The sequence below is a fragment of the Corticium candelabrum genome, chromosome 10 (assembly GCF_963422355.1).
Source record: "Corticium candelabrum chromosome 10, ooCorCand1.1, whole genome shotgun sequence".
NCBI lineage: Eukaryota > Metazoa > Porifera > Homoscleromorpha > Homosclerophorida > Plakinidae > Corticium > Corticium candelabrum.
This window is the reverse complement of record NC_085094.1, coordinates 3,999,235-4,018,232: the sequence shown is the minus strand read 5'-3', so window position 1 is coordinate 4,018,232 and position 18,998 is coordinate 3,999,235. Positions and strand designations below refer to the sequence as shown.

At 40.2% G+C, this 18,998-nt stretch overlaps 2 protein-coding genes across 5 annotated transcripts; one reads left to right on the top strand and one right to left on the bottom strand.

Moving 5' to 3' along the window:
* The first annotated feature begins 3,840 nt into the window (after window positions 1-3,840).
* LOC134185256 (dual serine/threonine and tyrosine protein kinase-like) lies at window positions 3,841-11,776 on the top strand. The gene is made up of 7 exons (XM_062653036.1): window positions 3,841-4,098; window positions 5,116-5,399; window positions 5,466-5,612; window positions 7,408-7,733; window positions 7,785-8,852; window positions 10,830-11,088; window positions 11,145-11,776. Exons 1-7 carry the CDS (start codon window positions 4,032-4,034, stop codon window positions 11,577-11,579), a joined length of 2,586 nt encoding a protein of 861 aa, XP_062509020.1. The 5' UTR covers window positions 3,841-4,031; the 3' UTR covers window positions 11,580-11,776.
* A 1,551-nt stretch (window positions 11,777-13,327) lies between these two features.
* Window positions 13,328-18,971, bottom strand: LOC134185688 (trafficking protein particle complex subunit 5-like). 4 transcript variants are annotated; one of them, XR_009970815.1, is made up of 8 exons: window positions 18,887-18,971; window positions 18,736-18,824; window positions 14,275-14,375; window positions 14,120-14,212; window positions 14,000-14,059; window positions 13,883-13,947; window positions 13,668-13,829; window positions 13,328-13,590 (listed from the first exon to the last, which is right to left on the bottom strand). XR_009970815.1 is itself a non-coding variant. In XM_062653542.1 (7 exons), exons 1-7 carry the CDS (start codon window positions 18,953-18,955, stop codon window positions 13,731-13,733), a joined length of 567 nt encoding a protein of 188 aa, XP_062509526.1. In that variant the 5' UTR covers window positions 18,956-18,971; the 3' UTR covers window positions 13,328-13,730. The 4 variants fall into 4 exon arrangements, 3 of the variants coding, with proteins under 3 accessions (XP_062509526.1, XP_062509523.1, XP_062509524.1); XM_062653542.1 differs by lacking the exon at window positions 14,275-14,375 and adding an exon at window positions 15,308-15,436 and having other exon boundaries at window positions 13,328-13,829; window positions 14,120-14,175; XM_062653539.1 differs by having other exon boundaries at window positions 13,328-13,829.
* Between the last annotated feature and the right edge of the window lie 27 nt (window positions 18,972-18,998).

The window sequence follows — 18,998 nt, the reverse complement described above, 5'->3', positions numbered from 1 at the left end:
GTGTGTGTGTGTGTGTGTGTGTGTGTGTGTGTGTGTGTGTGTGTGTGTGTGTGTGGGTGTGTGTGCACGCACACACACCCACACACACACACACACACACACACACACACACACACACACACACACACACACACACACACCACAAGTGCGGGTTTGGGTATATGGGTGCTTACTGCAGTTATGCAAGTGCATGTGCACGTTGCTAGGTCATGTTCCTGGAATAAGCTTGGTTTTTCTGCAGCATCTTCTTTTACCTTCTCAAGGCAAGTCTTCCCGTCCTCAGCATAGAAGTGTTGAAGGTATTGTTGTTTATGATTTGTCATTTATCTAAACATTTGAGGTGGTTTGTTTAATTTTAAGGGCCACACGTGTCCCAGCCATTGTTTTTTGGTGTACTTGATAAGGAGGAAGCCGTGAGGATTCTAGAGATGAGAGGAAACTTGGATGGGTGTGTAGCAAATTGCTTGTGTTGACTTTTTTTATGAAAATTGGTGGTTTATGGTAGACTTTTTTTGGTTCGTGAAAGTAATCCTGGTACATTGGTTCTTACCATGGTTTATGAACAACGACATTTTCATTACATTATACATCAGGTAATGGTAACAATTAATATTAAATCTGCTGTCATTGAACTCAGTAGATCACTGTGTTGGTGCTTTCTTAGCCACACATTGTACTCTAATTTATGTTTGTTGTTAGAGTACAGTACTGCAAAGAATTCTATAGTATGAGGCATGAATACATGAGCTTTTCAGTATGATATTTCTCACTGAGCCGTGTGGTCTTAAATACACTCATGAGTGTTTGATAATTAATGAGTTAATATGCAAGTCATTGGTTAAGCTGCCTGGTTCCTTAGCTATGAGGATGCATGCTAAATCATCTCAACTAGCTAATGATTACTTAGAGCTTACACGTAGCTTACATATTGATTGAACTTATGGAATGAATAGATTCCAAAATGTTAGCTTATTGTGTAATGAATAACTCAGATGTGCCCTGGAAATTGTCAATCTAGCCTTACTTAATTAAGTATATCATTTTGAATTTGATTCCATTTATGTATATTTGTTTTTCTTTAATTTGTGCTAGCAATCGCGTCCTTTGTCGTATACAATTCATGTACAAAAAAGAAAAAGAAAAAAAGAGGATCAGTGTTTCCAGACATTGTACAGCTCATACAGTTCTACTCACAAAATCGTGGTCTCGAGTGCAAGCTTAGATTGAAATGATACAAAGTAGCAATTATGAAAAGAATATTATATGTACAATAGTAATAATAATGGACATATAACTGCTGTAGGACGTTCAATTTGACGTTCTTGTATTGTTAATTAATAAAAAGTGCACTCGTTTTCAAACAGATGTTGTGCTGTAGAGTGACCTAAATTTTAGTCTTTATCTCTTTTTGTCAATTTTTGGCGGACTTTCATCATCGTATCATCGATATATCGCTAGATGCACGGTCACGCGCCACAAGAGAATACGGATGATGATGATGACGACGACGACGACGACGATATATCTCAAACCATTTTGGTTGTGGCGCGTGGTGAGATGTAACGCCCACGCCTTTTGCTACCTGTAGTTAGCTACTAAAGTCCGTTCACGCATTAGATGGACTGAGGAATTCAGCGCGTAGCAGGATTTTAGTATGGGTTTCCGAGGTCTAATTGATATCGATGGACAGCTTTTGAAGAGCTTAATTCAATTATAATATTTATACATTTCTTGCTATGAACAGAAGACCAGCGTAAGCAACTTCCGGAATTGTAATGAGTTAGCGGGTGGAGACAAGCTTAATCAGATCAATCTAGAGACAGCCCCCAGTGAGATGACTCTTTATCAAACTAAGAAGGGGTGTAACAAATTCTAATGACGCAAACAATTAGAAACTCGTGTACAGTACAAGCAAGCATTTATTGATTTCCTGTGGCTTGCATTGATCTTCGTCATAGCTCTCTGTGGAATCAGACTCACCAGCATCTGACTCTTCGTTAGGGTTTACTTCAATCACCATAATATCTAGTGGTTTGCGTCCTTGTGACAACACCCGCTAAGAATGCAATCAGTCTAAGATAGCTTCTTATACAAACATAACATCCGGCTTTCTTAATAATCTGTTAGCTAAGGTCCAACCCTCTGGCACGAGTCCATCTAATTCGTGAACAGACATTAGTAGCTGTATTGTTTGAGTTGATTAGTCAGTCTGTTGTCTGCTAGTCTAGCGGTTGCTCACTCGTTGTTGTTGCGTTAGTTGTTTGGTATTACACTATACTAGTCAGCACAGCCTCTAGAGTCGTCGCGAGAGTGTGTGCGAACGTCACATGGTCAACTTCGGTCACACAATTTTGGTAAGTCCAAAACAATGTGTTTTTGCAATGGAAACATTACCAAACGCGCTGATCTCGGACAGCCATCTGAGTGTATCATGGCGTAGACTACAACGCGGGCTAGTTAACACTTACGATACAGCCTGATTCGGCGGTCTCCGGGTGCGGCGCACAGGTAGCTTCGTACCGGACCCTCTCGCGCCGTCGTGCCCGGTTCCCGTATAACACGGCAACGCCTGGCTAGCGCACAGGTATGTGTACTCTGCGGTATAACGTGATCGTCATCTACAAATTTACGCGTACACTTGTCTAGAATCTGATTTGTACAATGAGTGTTGTAAATTGGGGTCGGTCATACTTAGAAACCATGCAATAGAAGCTAGCTAGCTGTGAACATGTTTGAAGCTCCCTGAAACTGATTCGATAGAAAACGCTACTCGGATACGTGCGCCATGTAGCCTAGACTATATTCCTAGTCGTAGACCTTGAAGATGGGGGCCTGGAGTGTCAGCATACCAAAGTTTAAAACATTCCCAAGTAAGAAAACAGATTCATTAGCAGTGTGAACACACCTATTGTAGTGATTAGTGATATCTATGCAGCATACATGTAGGTACGAGAATGCATACTTATGTAATTGATAGGTTAATTAGCTAATTAGTGTGACCACAGCCTAAAGCACATGCATTATCATTACAATCAGACCACACCACCATCTTTGTACTCTCTAGACTCCTCAATCTTGATCCTCTTTGTTGAACTTCGCATATTGTGTAGTGTGTTGAATGAAAATGGCAGACCCAACACCACTGCAACAAGCAGACAACGCTGCAACAGTGCCATTGCAACAAACAGATGTCTCTGCAGCAAAACAAGCCAAAGTAGTCCCTACAGCAGAAGAACGGCAGGAAATGGGTATAGGACATTTGATAACATGTGCTATTAATCTTGGGATTTCCAAAGCAGAATTAAAAGGATTTAACCACAAAGAGGGACTGCTACATTTGATCGAACAACACATACGTGACAACATTCAACCTACTAGTGAAATCACTCCTAAAGGAAGTAAACAGGTACAAACTATAAAATCATACAAAATAAACAAACAATGCATGAAAGCAAATTTCTGTTATCCACATACCACTTGAAGTACAGTATTTCTTCAAACAAACGCCAGAGGCATATATTGTGTTAGCATGCCCAGATTCAGCTTCTAGTTTAAATGAGCTTAGCATCCATTCAAGGGCGGTTTTTATTTATTATTATACATCTAGCACATTCTAAGGTTATCCAGAAAAAGTCTTCAAGAAGATTAACTAAAATTATTCTTTTAGCAGTTCACGTAAGGATCACAAAAGAGTAACGATAGTGATCAAGTATGGCCAAGACTGTCTGGACAGTTTCATCCCTATAGGTTAAGAAAAGTGCAACGTCTATTTGATAGCTGCGTTTATTTTTAATGCTTCTTTGCAAGTGTCATGTTAGAGACAAGGACGGCGTTTATTTGAAGAGGGCGATTAATAAAAGTACGATAATATATGGGTACTTGTTTGACAACAGTGCTTGATCAATACAACAGAAGCAATTCAAGATTTTGAAGGAAAAAGACTAAGACTGGAGAAGGTGATTCATGAAGTTTGCGAATTTGTTAGCCGTGGTATTGAAAAAAATCACCTGGCCATCTCTGACGCATCGTGGATGACGGCAAACGATTTTGAGAAATCAAAGATACCACCCAATCAACGGCCAATGCTCCTGGTAGCAGGTCAGTGATATCAGTTAATGCATGCCAAACAAGGTTGCCACCTCATCCAGAAATACATCCAGAAATACACTAAAAAACATTGACATACATGTAACCAGTTTCACAGTCAGTGGCAGAGGCAAATGCCTTTATATGATATTTCATTCAACCTTTGACATCATCTAACACTTTGACAGTATGTTGAAAGAATAAATCATTAGCCTTCATGTTCAATCGCATACAAGAAATGTTGCATGCAATGTCAGTATAATTACTGTGTAGGATCTTCATCAGTTTACAACTTGTGAAGCACTGGCAAGAGATGCAAAGCATCTATCTGCCTTCTTTGTGAGATATTAACAAACAAAGTTTTGTCTCAAGTCCTTGTGTAATACAATGCCAGCAGATGTACATGTTTGCTTGTCTGGCCATCTTCATGTTTTATCTATTGCCTATTTGCCTAAATTTGCCTAGTTGCCTATTTATCTAAAACTTGAGGTCACTCTCTGTAGAAGAATTTCTCTATATTGCATTGCCATTTTGATGCATCTCGATTGGCACCTTCAGTAAATCAATTTTTAGTTGTGTCACAAATCTGTGCAACATTAACCGAGAGAAAAACATGTGTGAGTAGGTACTGCACACAAGTGGACAAAATTGCATTTATCACATCAGCATACATCTGAAGCACATGAAACAATAATATCAAAACTGATAGACAAACAGGCAGACAAGTAATCAATGAATTAGACAGCTACTATTGACTGAGTAGCAAATTATGAGTGGTCTATATAGTTTTGCTTACCTTGCATAAAGAAAGTTACTCACTAAAATTTTAGTTGGGCTACAGTAAGCATGAATGCAAACAGAAAGAGAATATTGACATTTCACAACTGTCAATCAGTAACTACCTGCATGCTCTTAGAGCTGATAAGCTTGTAATAGTTGGTATTTAATTAGATGCATAAGCAACACCACTCAACAGACACAACAGTTCTAAAAATGTACATACAACATGTAACAGAATTTTTGTAATAGGAAGCACATCCTCAGGCAAGACCACTCTTATCAATGCACTGTTGAAATTGTCGCTTCCAACAGAATATAATGCAGCAACTTCTACTCTCTGTGAAATCAAGTTCTCAGAAAAACAACAAGGGATAGTGTACACCTCACAGGGGGAAAAGGAATATGACCTTACATCACAAGATGAGTGGAAAGAATTTAAGGAACAAGTAACTACTGGAACTCATGACTGCGTCGAAGAGACATCAACAGTTTGTTCTAAAATAGAAGTGCTGTGGCCTATTGACACCTTACAAGTATGGTTCTGCCATACTGAAATAACATGTCTTCCATTTTCGTTGTAACCATACATTTTCTTGTAGGAATTTACAACAGTTGACAGTCCTGGTGTGACTGAGATTGAACAAGCTGGACTTGCTCGTCAGATGACTGAGAAATGCCAGAAAGACTTAGCATGTGGTGTTGTCTATGTGCTAAATTCCTGCTCACCAGCTGAAAAAGCTGCACAGGTACATTCTTGAGCTATATAGTTTGTTCCAGAAAGTGATTCATCTTAATTAACAACAACACAAGTTGATTATATGACCCACCAACCTAAAATATGTAGTAAGAGTGGAGATTACGTTTTACTTCCCTCTTTTTGTCACCTGTCATAGCTAGATGTCTAACTATTTGCATGTCTGTCTGTCTGTCTGTCTGTCTGTCTGTCTGTCTACCTGCCTGTCTGTCTATCTCTGTCTGTCAGTATAGATACGTTCTCATATACTAGAGTTATTGCAAGCTAGATACAAGTTGTATATCTCAACTTGTCCTTTTAACATGGCAAGGCTGAATATGAAGAAATGTATCTACTGCAAAACAAAAAGTTTGAGCAAGCATCTAGCGAAGTGTCTTTGTCTGAGTGAGCCGTTGTTCTTTTGCTAATGATACCAGTATACTAGCTGCGTCGTAATGCCACAGAAAGCAGCATCACCAGAATATCTGGAACTCTACTGTTCTTCTTGCCGATTTTATCTACAAAAATAGTTAATTGCCATCTTTGTCTATGCACTTAATGAATGAATAAATAATGAATTTATTGTTGTCGCACCTAGTGCAGTTCCCACTCGGGGCTCATACACAAGCACAAACACCGTACACGTAAAACTATATGACACACACAAAGACCAATTCAACAATCCATCCTACACTCTATATTTGTACCACCCCATTAAGTTTTTTGTTGACCTTGCTGCCTTCTTCAAAAAGCTGACTTTGATTCACTCACTTTCTCATTAACCACCAGTGTTAGATAGGGAAGTGAGGACAGAAGTACTTAGTGAGATGTGTTAATTGTGCCACTGCTGTACTGCCAAGCAGTATGAGCTTAGAAAAAGCAAACTATTCCAAAGGAAGTCCACATATACCATTGGCATTCACAATGTGGCTCTTGCTTTCATGCAACGTCATCCTATGCTAGTGTGACTAATGTCAAAGAATCAATACAGAGGACTGATAATAAGTAAGGAATTAAGTTTTGGTCAAAGAAGAAGACATTACAAATCAAAGTGAAAAGCAGAAAAGAAGCAGAAGCTCCTTAGAGGAGTGTCATGAATTGCTTTGAAAGAACGTTGATTCGTACACCAAGCTAAGCAGAGAAATGCTGAGGCCGTCCGTATAAGTACAAGATATTCAAACGTATATATGAATACCTCAAACAAACATCACATGCAATAGAACTCAACCAACTAATTATAAATTGACTGGAGCTGAATTACATGCACAGCTGGTGTTCAGTAATTACACAACCCTTGGAGAGGCGGGGCTCCTCTCCCAATATGACACAATACTTGCCACTCTGTCAGACATGTGGCACAGAGAATCCATATGTAACATCAAGACCTCCAAATATGCAATGACAACAAAAATGATTTCAAATTCTGCAACAATTGCAGAAGAAACTACACAGGAGTAATAAGACTTACCAACAGCAGGGTACTAAAACTAGCAGTCGACAAGGTCATGGTCGGTGGAATAGTAGAAATTATGGACAGTCTAAGATTTTATGACTCTCTGGAAGTTATGTACTTCATATGTACTGATATGTCTACTGGTGCACTTTACGTGTTAAAATATCATCACTGTATTGCAATTTTTTCATGGTCGTTTGACAGTCTTTGTCAAGAGTTGTATTATATAGTCAACTCTTTAAATTGTATTACGTAATTAAGTAAGAATGTACATATGTGTACACAGGATGTACTTAGAAATTGAATGCATAAACAAACAAAATAGCTCTTCATTTCTTCATTTCATTGTTTTTAGGCTGGAGGTCTGTTGTTAGCTCTACTTACAAGTAGCAAAGAATCTCCTATCTCTGGATCAGCTTTGTTTGTTGCTAACAAATGGGATAAGCTGAAAAATGAGCTACCAAAACAATCTGAACAAAACAACTACTTAAAACTCCTTGCAAAAGGTTTACAGAAGCGATGGAAAGGTTTTAAGCAAAATCAGCTACTACAAATGAATTCAAAATTTGCAGCTACACGTCGACATGTCGGCGAGACAACAGGTGACTTAAAAATATTGTGCAGCTCTATCGAATGTATGATACCAAAAGCACTCGACAACATGATCAAAATGAAGCTAAGGTAAGTCTCATCTCTTCTAGTGCTCTCTAGTTTGTCATTTTTCTTTTATAGTGGTCCCTATGAGTTGCTATCTGATGTAGAAGCTTCATTGAAAAATGCACTACGAAACCTGCACATGGATTCCACTGAAAGAAATACAAAGACTCAAAATGACACAGAACGGTTACAATCTCTTGAGAAATTTGTTCGAGAACATTTAAGCATTGAAAGGATACAAGAAAAGGTTGAACATCTGGTGAAAGAACTTGCTGTAGAACTGTCATCAGAACCAGAAAAAACGAAATTCATTGCTAAGTTCAAGTCTCATGAACCATCAAGAGATCAAAGACATGCGTCAGTACGACTTGACTACCTACAAGATACAGTAAAGTATCAATTCCTGCATGCAATAGCAGAGAACAAAGCATTCTGTGAGATGTGCTCTTGGGCAGAAACCGAGAAGCTCCTGGTTAATGTCAAGCAATCAGTTGTAAAGCTCAATATTGCCAGAGCTCATATTACTGGAGCTGACAACTTTTCTGGTGCTCTGACTTTACTGTCAGACCTGGATATTAGTCGCAAGGGTGATTCCCATGCGCAGGAATCAGCTGTAGTTGCTGTCCATACCTCAAATACAATGACATTTCCTGTAAAGACTAACAAACAGATCAGTTCATTAGACCAACAAGTGCAAAGCATGTATGAAGAGTTGCTCAAAATGGCTAGAGAAAATGATGACAAACTGTTGAAAGACGTAGTCAATGAACTCCTTGACTCACTTAGCCCTCCAATAGGAATCACTCGCAAAGAGCTGCCACGTCAAATTAATGAACTTAGGCTACAACTAGAATCTACCAAAACCCAGACTTTAACAAAGGACCACTACAAAGATCTGTTGCGCACATGCCAAAAGCTAAAGGGCATAATGTCAATGTTACAATTGGAGCTGAAAATTCATGAATATCAAGCAACAGATATCATCTGGCCAGAACCAAAATGTGAAGTAGCAACTGGCTACTTCAGTATTGTCTACAAAGTGTCAGCCGAAACAATCCAAGATCAAGTTGCCCTAAAGATCATGAAAGTTCCAGTAACAGAAGACAACTCCGAGCAATTCATGAATGAACTTCTCAGTTGCAAGTAAGAGTTATGTAATGGCATAAATCCAAATTCAGTTGTCTATCAATTTCATTAGTTCATTATATCAACATCTACATGAGCATACAAGTTTCCATACTAGAATTTGGTAATGGTCAATGGCATTGCACCTGGCAGAGTACAATAGTAAATTAAGATTGCTGCATGTTCCCTACTATTCATATGGATGGATACGAAACTTGTTTTATGCAGGTTCAGCGGTGTAGCTATAGGGGGCCTGCTGGGGGCACGTGCCTCCAAAATTTGGCTGTCGTTTAATTGGATTTTGATCTTAGCAGTTTGCACCAATATTTTCAAAATTGTAGATTTAGCCCCATACCTGGTGTCAATGATTGTTAATGCCCATGACAATAATACTAATGATGATGATGAGGATAATATTGAATCGCTTCTATTTTCCATGCCTAAATTAAATAACCCTATTGTCACGTGCCGTCAAATTTAGCATGCGTTCTTGATGCAACCTCATGGCTTTGGCAATTACCTAATGCAAATTCAGTCCCTTTAATTTTTTTCCATGGCTGTCTTCGAGGAGGTTTTGCTCCTGACAAAAAGCTTATAACTTATCATTACTTATTCAAAGTACTTCCAGCAAAATATCTAGACTTGGCTGATACTGTAGATTTGGTTGATACCACCAGAGACACTCTGAGCTTTGGACTGAATCATTATTGTATCTACGGCAAAAGACAACAGTCTTTCTTTGAAGTCCTCAGACCATGTTGCAGATTGCAACAACCTACCCATTGGATGAGTTTGTTGTAATGGCAACAGTAGGAGAACAAAGTAATGAAGAACATTTTAGAGACATCAATAACCATTATCACATTTCTATTTACAACAAAACACTGGATCAGGTAATAAGAGAACTGAAACAATGTTTTTCAGTCGAAAGTCAGTCTTTGATATAACAGCAGCTAGTGCATGTGACCCAAGATCGGCCTCCCTTATTCTTAATTAGTTACGCCAAAGTTATATGGAGCCCTTGCATGGTTAAGCATTATGATCTTAATTAATCATGAAATGGTGTCATTTCAGGCGTACTCAGTAGCAGGATATCTAATCTCTCTGTCTGATGTAATAAATCATCTCTTGCCAGTCAAGGAGGCTTTAGACCTGCATGCTCAATGTCCTACAAATTGTATTGACACTATGGGTGTATCTAGACCACATCATGTCAACGTACGTTCGTTTTCACTTGAAGAGACCGAAGACTACCTCATGATCAGGGACAAATAAGATAAAATAGTCTAGTGCTTCTGGCCAATCTAAGAAGAGATAGTTTGAGTAGGATAGACCTGGAAGCAGTTGCCGCAGCAGACAAAAACAGAAGAATTATATTAAAAGTGAAATAGTAGACGGTTAGAATAGAAGTAGAAATACAGATTTGAAAATTTTCTAGTGTGCCCCCCAAATCTTGGACTATGGCTACGTTGCTAACAGGTTGTTAGTCAGCTGTGCTCTAACATCCTAAATTCTAAAACATCTAGAATAATAAGTAACCTCATGACTTGTCAATGAAACCAGAATATCTGTATAGCTCTCAGTGTGCTACTGCTGTCTTGTTTATCAAGATTGTTTATAGACATTTTAATGTACATACGTAAAGTCATTGCATCATACTACACTTATGATTACATTCTGCAGCAAGATGAGTACTATGTCCACAAGAGTTAGACAATACCAATTCAGCTGTCCACCCCTTTGCTTATTGTACTCTTGGATGTGACACCTCTGCTTCAAACAAGTAAATGTAAACAACTTTAGTAGACCTTTTCTTGATGACAGTTTTTTTCATGTGCAGCTGATCAAACAGTTTCTTGAATTACTGTACTGCAAGGAAACCATGCAAATGCCTTATTAGAAGAAACAGATACAGTAATCTAAGATGTACTAAGCTAATGACTTAATTGTACTACCAATAAGTTACCAATCCTTAACTGTTGCTTGTCTTTTCAGAAGGCTAAAACATATGAACTTGGTCAATTTCTTGGGATCAGTGGCAATTTCTGAAAAACCTCTACAGCTTGGCCTGTTGTTTGAATGGTGTGACGGTGGCACATTGGCAAGCACGATTGACAGTGCAGATTACAAGGCAGGATACACAAGAGATGGATACCCAGTTGCTCAGCGAATTATTGTGGAGATAGTCAATGGAGTTAAGTATCTCCACGATCACGGAATTGTCCACAGAAATTTGAAACCTGAATCCATTATGGTAAGAAATACATCTACTCAATCAAATAGCATTGAGCATTTTCTGCATGTCCCTAGTTTACTTCAGAGAAAACTGTGAAAATTGGAAACATGGCAATAGCGAGTCGTGTCAAAGAAGTCATGGAGTCTAAGATCCAAGGAATGACAGTCTACCTTGCCCCAGAGGTGAGACATAATAAACCGTATTCTCTCCCTGCTGATATGTACAGCATTGGTCTTATAATGTGGAAAATCTGGAACAAATTGAGAATCCCTCAAGAATATCAACAAGATGAAACTGTCTATGACACAGTTCCTCAGAATTTGCAGCGTGCTCCCGGATTTATTGAAGTGAAGGAAGGAATTCAAAACACTCAATGGCAACAATTGGCAATCAAATGTTGGGATTTACTACCAGAAGAGCGACCCACTGCAAATGAGACATATGAAAAACTTAATAAGGCTTCACCAGTTTCATGCCTAGATGTCCCACCTACATGCCACTGCTGCTAATTATCAGGGTACCTTAGTACCCTCATCTTATGGATTGCTTAGGTTTTGGAGTGTTGTGGGGGCGTGGTCATCTTTTTGCACGCTTAGAAAACATAGTAAATGTAGACTAAAATTTCTCAAAATTAACGAAATAAAATGTTTGCACGTTGTGTACTATATCCTATTTTTGTTTTGGTCAATAATCATCTAACAACCTAGAAAACAGTTGCTAGCCTCGGAGGCGCATGCGCCAATTTTGTTCTGATTTTTCTTCTTCTCCACGGATGTCTCTTTTTGTACGTTATGTATGGCTGTGAAACTTTAGAAAGCGCTTTAGAATTACCCGAACTCTATTTTTTTGTTGATTAAAGAAACTGAAAGCAATGTTAAAAACTTTGTGTTTCTTTCAAGCAGATTTGATCCTTTGACCGCCATCCAACGCTGTTGCACAGTTCGGGCCAATCACAGAGCAGTATTTGCCATGCTTGTCCATGGCAACCAGAGACAATGGCCAAAGAGATAGATAGATAAGATATGTTTATACAGATAGCCCTATCAGCCTCGGCTGGTCTTCCTAGGGGACCTGTCATAATTCTAGTCTAGATAGTAATCTAGTTATCTAGCGCGCGCAAGGCAGTAGTCGCTTACCTATTATTTGCAATTGCAGCCACATTATAGAAGTAAAAATTACAATTCACACATCTTTGATAAGCGTATTAACTGCGCTTTCGAATGATATAATTTTTGTAACTATTGATAATTGTTTCGATACGTGATTTCGACATCCAGTCAACGCTACTCTAATTGAGTCATTGCTGTCTTCACCAACGGGAAGATCTTCGTGGTGCGTCGCATCGCCGTATAGAGAGCTAACAAATATATAAAACATTAGAAAACTGTTTGCATGATAGTAAAATACCACGTTCTGTAACGACAACATACGGGTATATATCCAAAGCAACAGGTTACTATGGGCATAACTCATATTCTACCCAACGGCAAGAGCCCGAACTTGTCAAACACTTACCGAAACGCATAAAAACAAGATCTCGCGAAGAAACAAAGCGATTAGACATCCAAATGCTCTACTTACAGCGTGGCGACATCGCTGTCTTCAACGGGAATTTCTTCCTTGTTCTCCGTCGCATCGTCGTCAGATGACAAGTCAAAAGCAAATAACATATCAAAGACATCAACAGGCGTTGTTTCTGACTCAAAAGTCTTGGCGAAATCCCCCAAGTCACGGTAAAGCAGTCAGACAGCCAGATCAACGTGTCGGCAAAAATCGTTACGAAGCCGCATGCGCAGCTAAAATATTGCCCGTCTGCAAGGACACGCCCAGAGGGTGTATCTAACGGCTAAAATTATTTTGATTGGTTAACAAAGACCAGGAAGCTAGAGCCCGACGTCAAAGTCACGTGGCCAGAAATAGGCCAAACGCGTCACAGGGTGTGGCATCTTAGAAAATGCGATATCTGGAGATTGCTACAACGCAGACAGCTGAAAGTAGGCTCATTCGAAAGGAAATTTATTAGCGATTCTTTTCAACTATAGTTTGTCGAGCGAAAGCGAGGCTTTATTTTGGGGAGACGGCCTACGTAGAGACGGGTACTAAACGGAGGCGGAGATAAGGAGGAGAAAAGTAAGCACATGATTTTACGTAACTGACACGTAAAGCAACGTCATAACCAGTTAGATATACAATTAATAAACAACTTTAATTAATAGTACACTTCTTCTGACTGTGACTGTGTGGCCAACCATTATCTGTTGATATCATGTATTGGTAGAGTTATGTTTAGTAGCCTGCGCATACCTTAAGAATGCAAACGGCATAAAATAAATCCGACAAATCGCTTGAAGGTAGCAGAAACTATTTCAAGCTGACTTTAGAAGGGTCACAATGACTAATAAAGTCTCATTGATACCAAATATATTCATATTCACAGCTCTGCTAGATCTACCTAACCTAACTGTTATGAAATTTTGCAGCAGAAACACCGACAGTGGTTCAAGACAAAATCTAAGCTTCCTGTAATAAATAAGAAACATTAGCAACTACAACAGCTGCATCTAGTTGTATCGTCTTTGATACCAACATTTGCCTACTTCCAAACAATTTCACCTGATCCACTCACTACCCACTCGGCTTGTCACTAGGTTCGACTACAATTACCGACCATCAAGGGTACGTTCTCTGGAAAGTACTGAGTCTTTAAATTTGATCATGAGAGTTGTGCCTTTGTGCCAGTGAGCAGTTACTTTCGCTGGCTGAAAGATAAATAACATCAACCTAATGCAAAGGTAACAAAGAAAATTCATACAAAGTCTGTGGCATTCAAAACTCCTTCCACAATTCCTGCACTGAATGAAGCACAATTTAAGCTGCCTATAACAGTGTTGTAATAAGGTTAAAACTTTTTGAAATTTTCCAGGGTTACTTTTGTCCTTTGGAACTGAGATGAACTTGTTGATAATTGGCTCCTTTTCAATTATATAATCTGTCATCAAACACGATAATAGGCTGACAGTGTCTGTGAATCACCTTACTGGTCACTTACACGTTGATTCATCACCAGTTGCATGTTCCAAGTTGTCAGCTTCTTTGCCAAAGAGTGTCCATAAGTAAAACATTGCCCACACAATATAATACACTGCAGCAGTCATATTAACATATTCAAATTTCATCTTTTATCAAACCTAAGCATGCACATACAAAACTCTGCCATGGATAGTTCCAAGCTCAACTGAGAAATGAGAACAGTTGGGTGTTCACTGTTGGGCAAGCAACATAACTCCATAAAATCCTTACAACTGCTACACAAACAGCAAGAACCATATTAAATACTTCAACTAGACGTGAAGAAAGAGAAACACCCCTCAAAGTATGGTAAGCTCTGGTCAAAGCCACAGGAAAGTGCGAGCTCCAAGGAGCATATTAATCTTAGCCACCACCCAATATACATAGGCATAAAACAGATTCTGAAGATAACACCCAGAGATCATGTGACAAATGAAAAAGTGTACAAATGAACAGGGCAACATCATTAAATCAGACAATTACCAAAAGACGAGTGAAGTACATGTATGCTGAACATGCCCAAAGGACAATACACAGTCAACCTCAAAAACTCATTTGGACACCACAAGACAGGAGGAAACAGAGGTAGGCCTTTCAAAATAGTCATTCTAACGTATTCGCCTGTAATAATGCCCTGGCCGTATAGAAAAGAAAGACTTATTTCCTGGGCATACACTAGGGCATGGGAGTTGTTTTGGTCCTATGCATATACATGGTCACAAATGCTGTCATTTGGCCAGTCATCATCTAAATACTTGAAGACAGAAATATCACAAATGCTTGCAATTATCTATTTGCAAGATCAAAGCTACTGGTATCCATACAGCATCAACATACACGCAGAAACTAAACACTATACACACGTGGTCGGCCTGACGACCGTCAAGAGCACCAGGGCCGGTAATTGCAACAAAGACATGAGTCTAGCAGTGAGCACTTTCACTCAACATTGACACCAGCTCATCAAACGCACACAGACGAAGATGAATGTTCTGCGGACCCATTTTTGTTTTGTCTGCGCATGTAAATCTTGGGCTAATACTTGGGCATGGGTGTTTTTCGGGCTGAAAGTTCTGACATGTTGCACATGGGCATATATACGGGCATGGGCGTTATTTCGGTATGAGCATTATTACGGGCGAATACGGTATTACTCGCGAATGCCAATACCTTCCATAGAGGGCCTTTGATAAAATGAAGTACATTTAGTAGTCTTGTCTCCCGACGTGACCCGCGCCCCCTGACAGCAAGGATATCCAACATTCGTATGCCAACCTCTTGACCAAGCTCTGCAAGCCTATAACAACGATACTCACTTCAAACTACACCCATCTTACATTAGACCACAAAAAGTAACTTCTTGACAGACGCATACAAACTGATTTTCAGCTGAGTGATATTTCCTTTTCACTTTATTCTGACTACATCCAAGCATTCGAAAAAACCAGACACCTAAATTTACAGAGCACCGAGCAGTAAAATTAGTAAGAGATATAAATCATGATTGTCTTTGTCTTGTATAACAACCATAATTTCTAGCCTTGTCCCCAGAGTCTCTCGCGCTAGTCTTGTCTGGTGCCCATATGACAATTCCAGGCGCGAGAAAGTCTGGGATCATCCCGCCTACTTCCTGCCATATCTCCTTTCTAAATGTTTCTAAATGCTCACTAAGTGTCACCCCCAACGTCATCAACTGTCACCCTGAACGTCATCAAGTGTCCTGTAACTTCAAAATCAGATTAGCGTTAGTCTAATCCAATAAACGTATTATCACAGTGGATGCTATGACCATTGTTTGGTGTTTGTGGCATATCCAGCACTTGCAGACAACTGAAGCATGTTGAAAAGGTAAGACTATGGAGTATTGGTGACGGGTTTCGTGTAGACTTGTAGTCTGAGATCTACAAGTGGCAGATCCAGAGTGATGACCTTCTAGGTAGTTCACACGCGGCCATTAGCGTTTGTGCGCAGACTAGACTCTGTAGCAAAAAGCGCGCAATGGCAAGGGAAGGGGTTGATCTTGACATGAAACTACCGTCTACCCTTCAAGTATGACAACAAATACATCTTTTCGAGAAAGAATAGCCCTGGAAGCTTCAAGTTGACCCTCCAGACGGTAGTTTCATGTCAAGATCAACCTCTTCCCTTGCCATTGCGCGCTTCTTTGCTACAGAGTCTAGTCTGCGCGCAAACGCTAATGGCCGCGTGTGAACTAGCTAGAAAGTCATCACTCCGCCAATTGTAAATCTCAGACTACAAGCCTACACGAAACCCGTCACCAACACTCCATAGTCTTACCTTTTCAACATGCTTCAGTTGTCTGCAAGTGCTGGATATGCCACAAACACCAAACAATGGTCATAGCATCCACTGTGATACGTTTATTGGATTAGACTAACGCTAATCTGATTTTGAAGTTACAGGACACTTGATGACGTTCAGGGTGACAGTTGATGACGTTGGGGGTGACACTTAGTGAGCATTTAGAAACATTTAGAAAGGAGATATGGCAGGAAGTAGGCGGGATGATCCCAGACTCTCTCGTGCCTGGAATTGTCATATGGGCACCGGACAAGACTAGCGGGAGAGAGTCTGGGGACGAGGCTACATAATTTCCTCATATGTAGTTGAATCATTCAAACATGTCATCTGACCTGCATCCAAGTCCTACGTCCTAAAGCCTGGTTCACAGTACACCTCACGTCGTGTCCTGTGGCATCAAAGGAGGCTGTTTCGGACATGACGCAAAGCGACAGGCTGGAATACGAAAAATCCTATCCAACACGTCACATCACGTCGCTTCGGAAATGGCCTCCTTTGAAGCAACGCGACACGATGCGAGGTGTATTGTGAACCAGGCTTTACACTGGCACAGAACACACAGATGGGTTTCTTGAAGTAGCCATGCAAAGACCTTCTACTGTGAAAGCATCCAATCTGTGGTATCCTTGTCAATTAGTGTAGTGCGTATGGACTAAAGACCATTGTGCTTAACCCATTGGTTCATTGTTGCTCTACATGCATGTTGCAAGATCTGTCACGTAGCAAATTACTTCAGCAACATCATCTTGTCAGAATCTGAACTCAAATGGAAAGAAGTTTCTCAACACCACCAACACAAGACAACAGTTGTACTGTGTTCAACCACACTAAATAATCTAGATCCAAGAAACGACCTTACCACCAACCAGACGATTCTATTTCCTTCTGCCTGCTCTAATACTGATATTGATAATGTTGATAATGGACGTACAGCAGGCCTTGTTTGTTTGTCTAGGGCCGGCGGAGCACTCCAGATGTTGGGCGGGCCAGGTCTTACATGCTAAACCCTGCCCAAAATAAACATAAAAAATAGCTAATCTATTTAATGACTTGAACAAATATCTTTGGAAGTTCTCGCCAAAAGCCCGTTGGCGGAAGTTCCATTTCAAAAGTTGGAGCCCACCTGGCCCTGTTGTCTGGTTTTCTCTATTAGTTCTGTCTAGCCTCAGCCTCCCAGACCCGTGTAGCGCCGATTCAAACTTGTCCTCCACGGGTCTGGGATGGTACCGCCTCTTCTCAATATGTTGCGGTTGGTCCTAGGACCAGCATTAGTGTTCAGTTTCATAAATGCATACCTTCCCAATTACGGCTGTAATGCAAGAACGATGAAGACATGTCATGCTAGAACATCGCATCCCGTTGCACGGGTACCTTTGTGTTTAGAGTAGCTATGGTTTTATCATGTGTGTTAGTAGGGAACGTGTATAGGACGCTATGAAACAATTTCTTTTACTAATAGAGCCGCGGACGTGATGATTGCCGCGAATCCTCTACAAGTCGCTGTCTAGTTTTAGGTTTTAGAAAGATACACAGTATTCTACAGAAATACACAGTATTCTAGAAAAAAATACTGTGTAGCCGCGAATTCGCAATAAAAATTCGAGATGCATGCATCCACTGTGACTTGTCGCGGATTCGATGTGCCTTGCCACAAAATCACGACAAAACTTTGCCGTGAATTCACAACGAGACTTTGTCCAGTAGACGTGAAGTTGTTGAGCATGCAGCTGGCTAGTCTAGACGTCGAAGCATCGGTTTGTAAATTAGAACAACCCGCTTTGCTCTAGAAGGTGTCGTTACTAACCATTGACAGGCGCAGAATAAACCACAAGGTGTAGGAAGTGATTTTGCGTGAAGAGCATACTACAAGTCGTCATTTGTGGACAGTACTCTTTGGTAGACAGCAGATCACTACCCACCGTGCATGAGATATCTTCATTGATTACAGCCGTAATTGGAAAGGTATGTATTTATGAAATTGAACACTAATGCTGGTCCTAGGACCACCCGCAATATATTGAGAAGAGGCGGTACTATCCCAGACCCGTGGAGCGATTTTGAATCAGCGCTACACGGGTCTGGGAGGCCGAGGCTACGTTCTGTCATACCAACAGAACAAACAAAAAAGAAGACATATAAACACATACACCATACAAACGTGCTTTGATCAATTTCGATTAGCCTGCACGAGTTCCGATTTATAAGAACGAAAATATATTGACAAACGACAAGACAGACAAACGGACAAGCACACGAATGGAGACGCCACGTTACTTTGTCTGCAGTTCTGCGACCGACAAGACTCTATGTTGACTGTACTGAACAATCTCCGAGAAAAGCAAGGCACACGTGCTCAAGTTCACCTACAAGACACGCCCACGCATCAACTCTCCAAAGGGATATTGAACATTCAACAGTTGCCTACCTCAGACTTACCCCTGCTCAGAGGTCGGTCAAGAATGTTCGGGGGCGGCTTAGACCTACCAGAACTCATAACGCAACGAACTTTACCGTTGTCCTATTGCGCATGCGCAAAC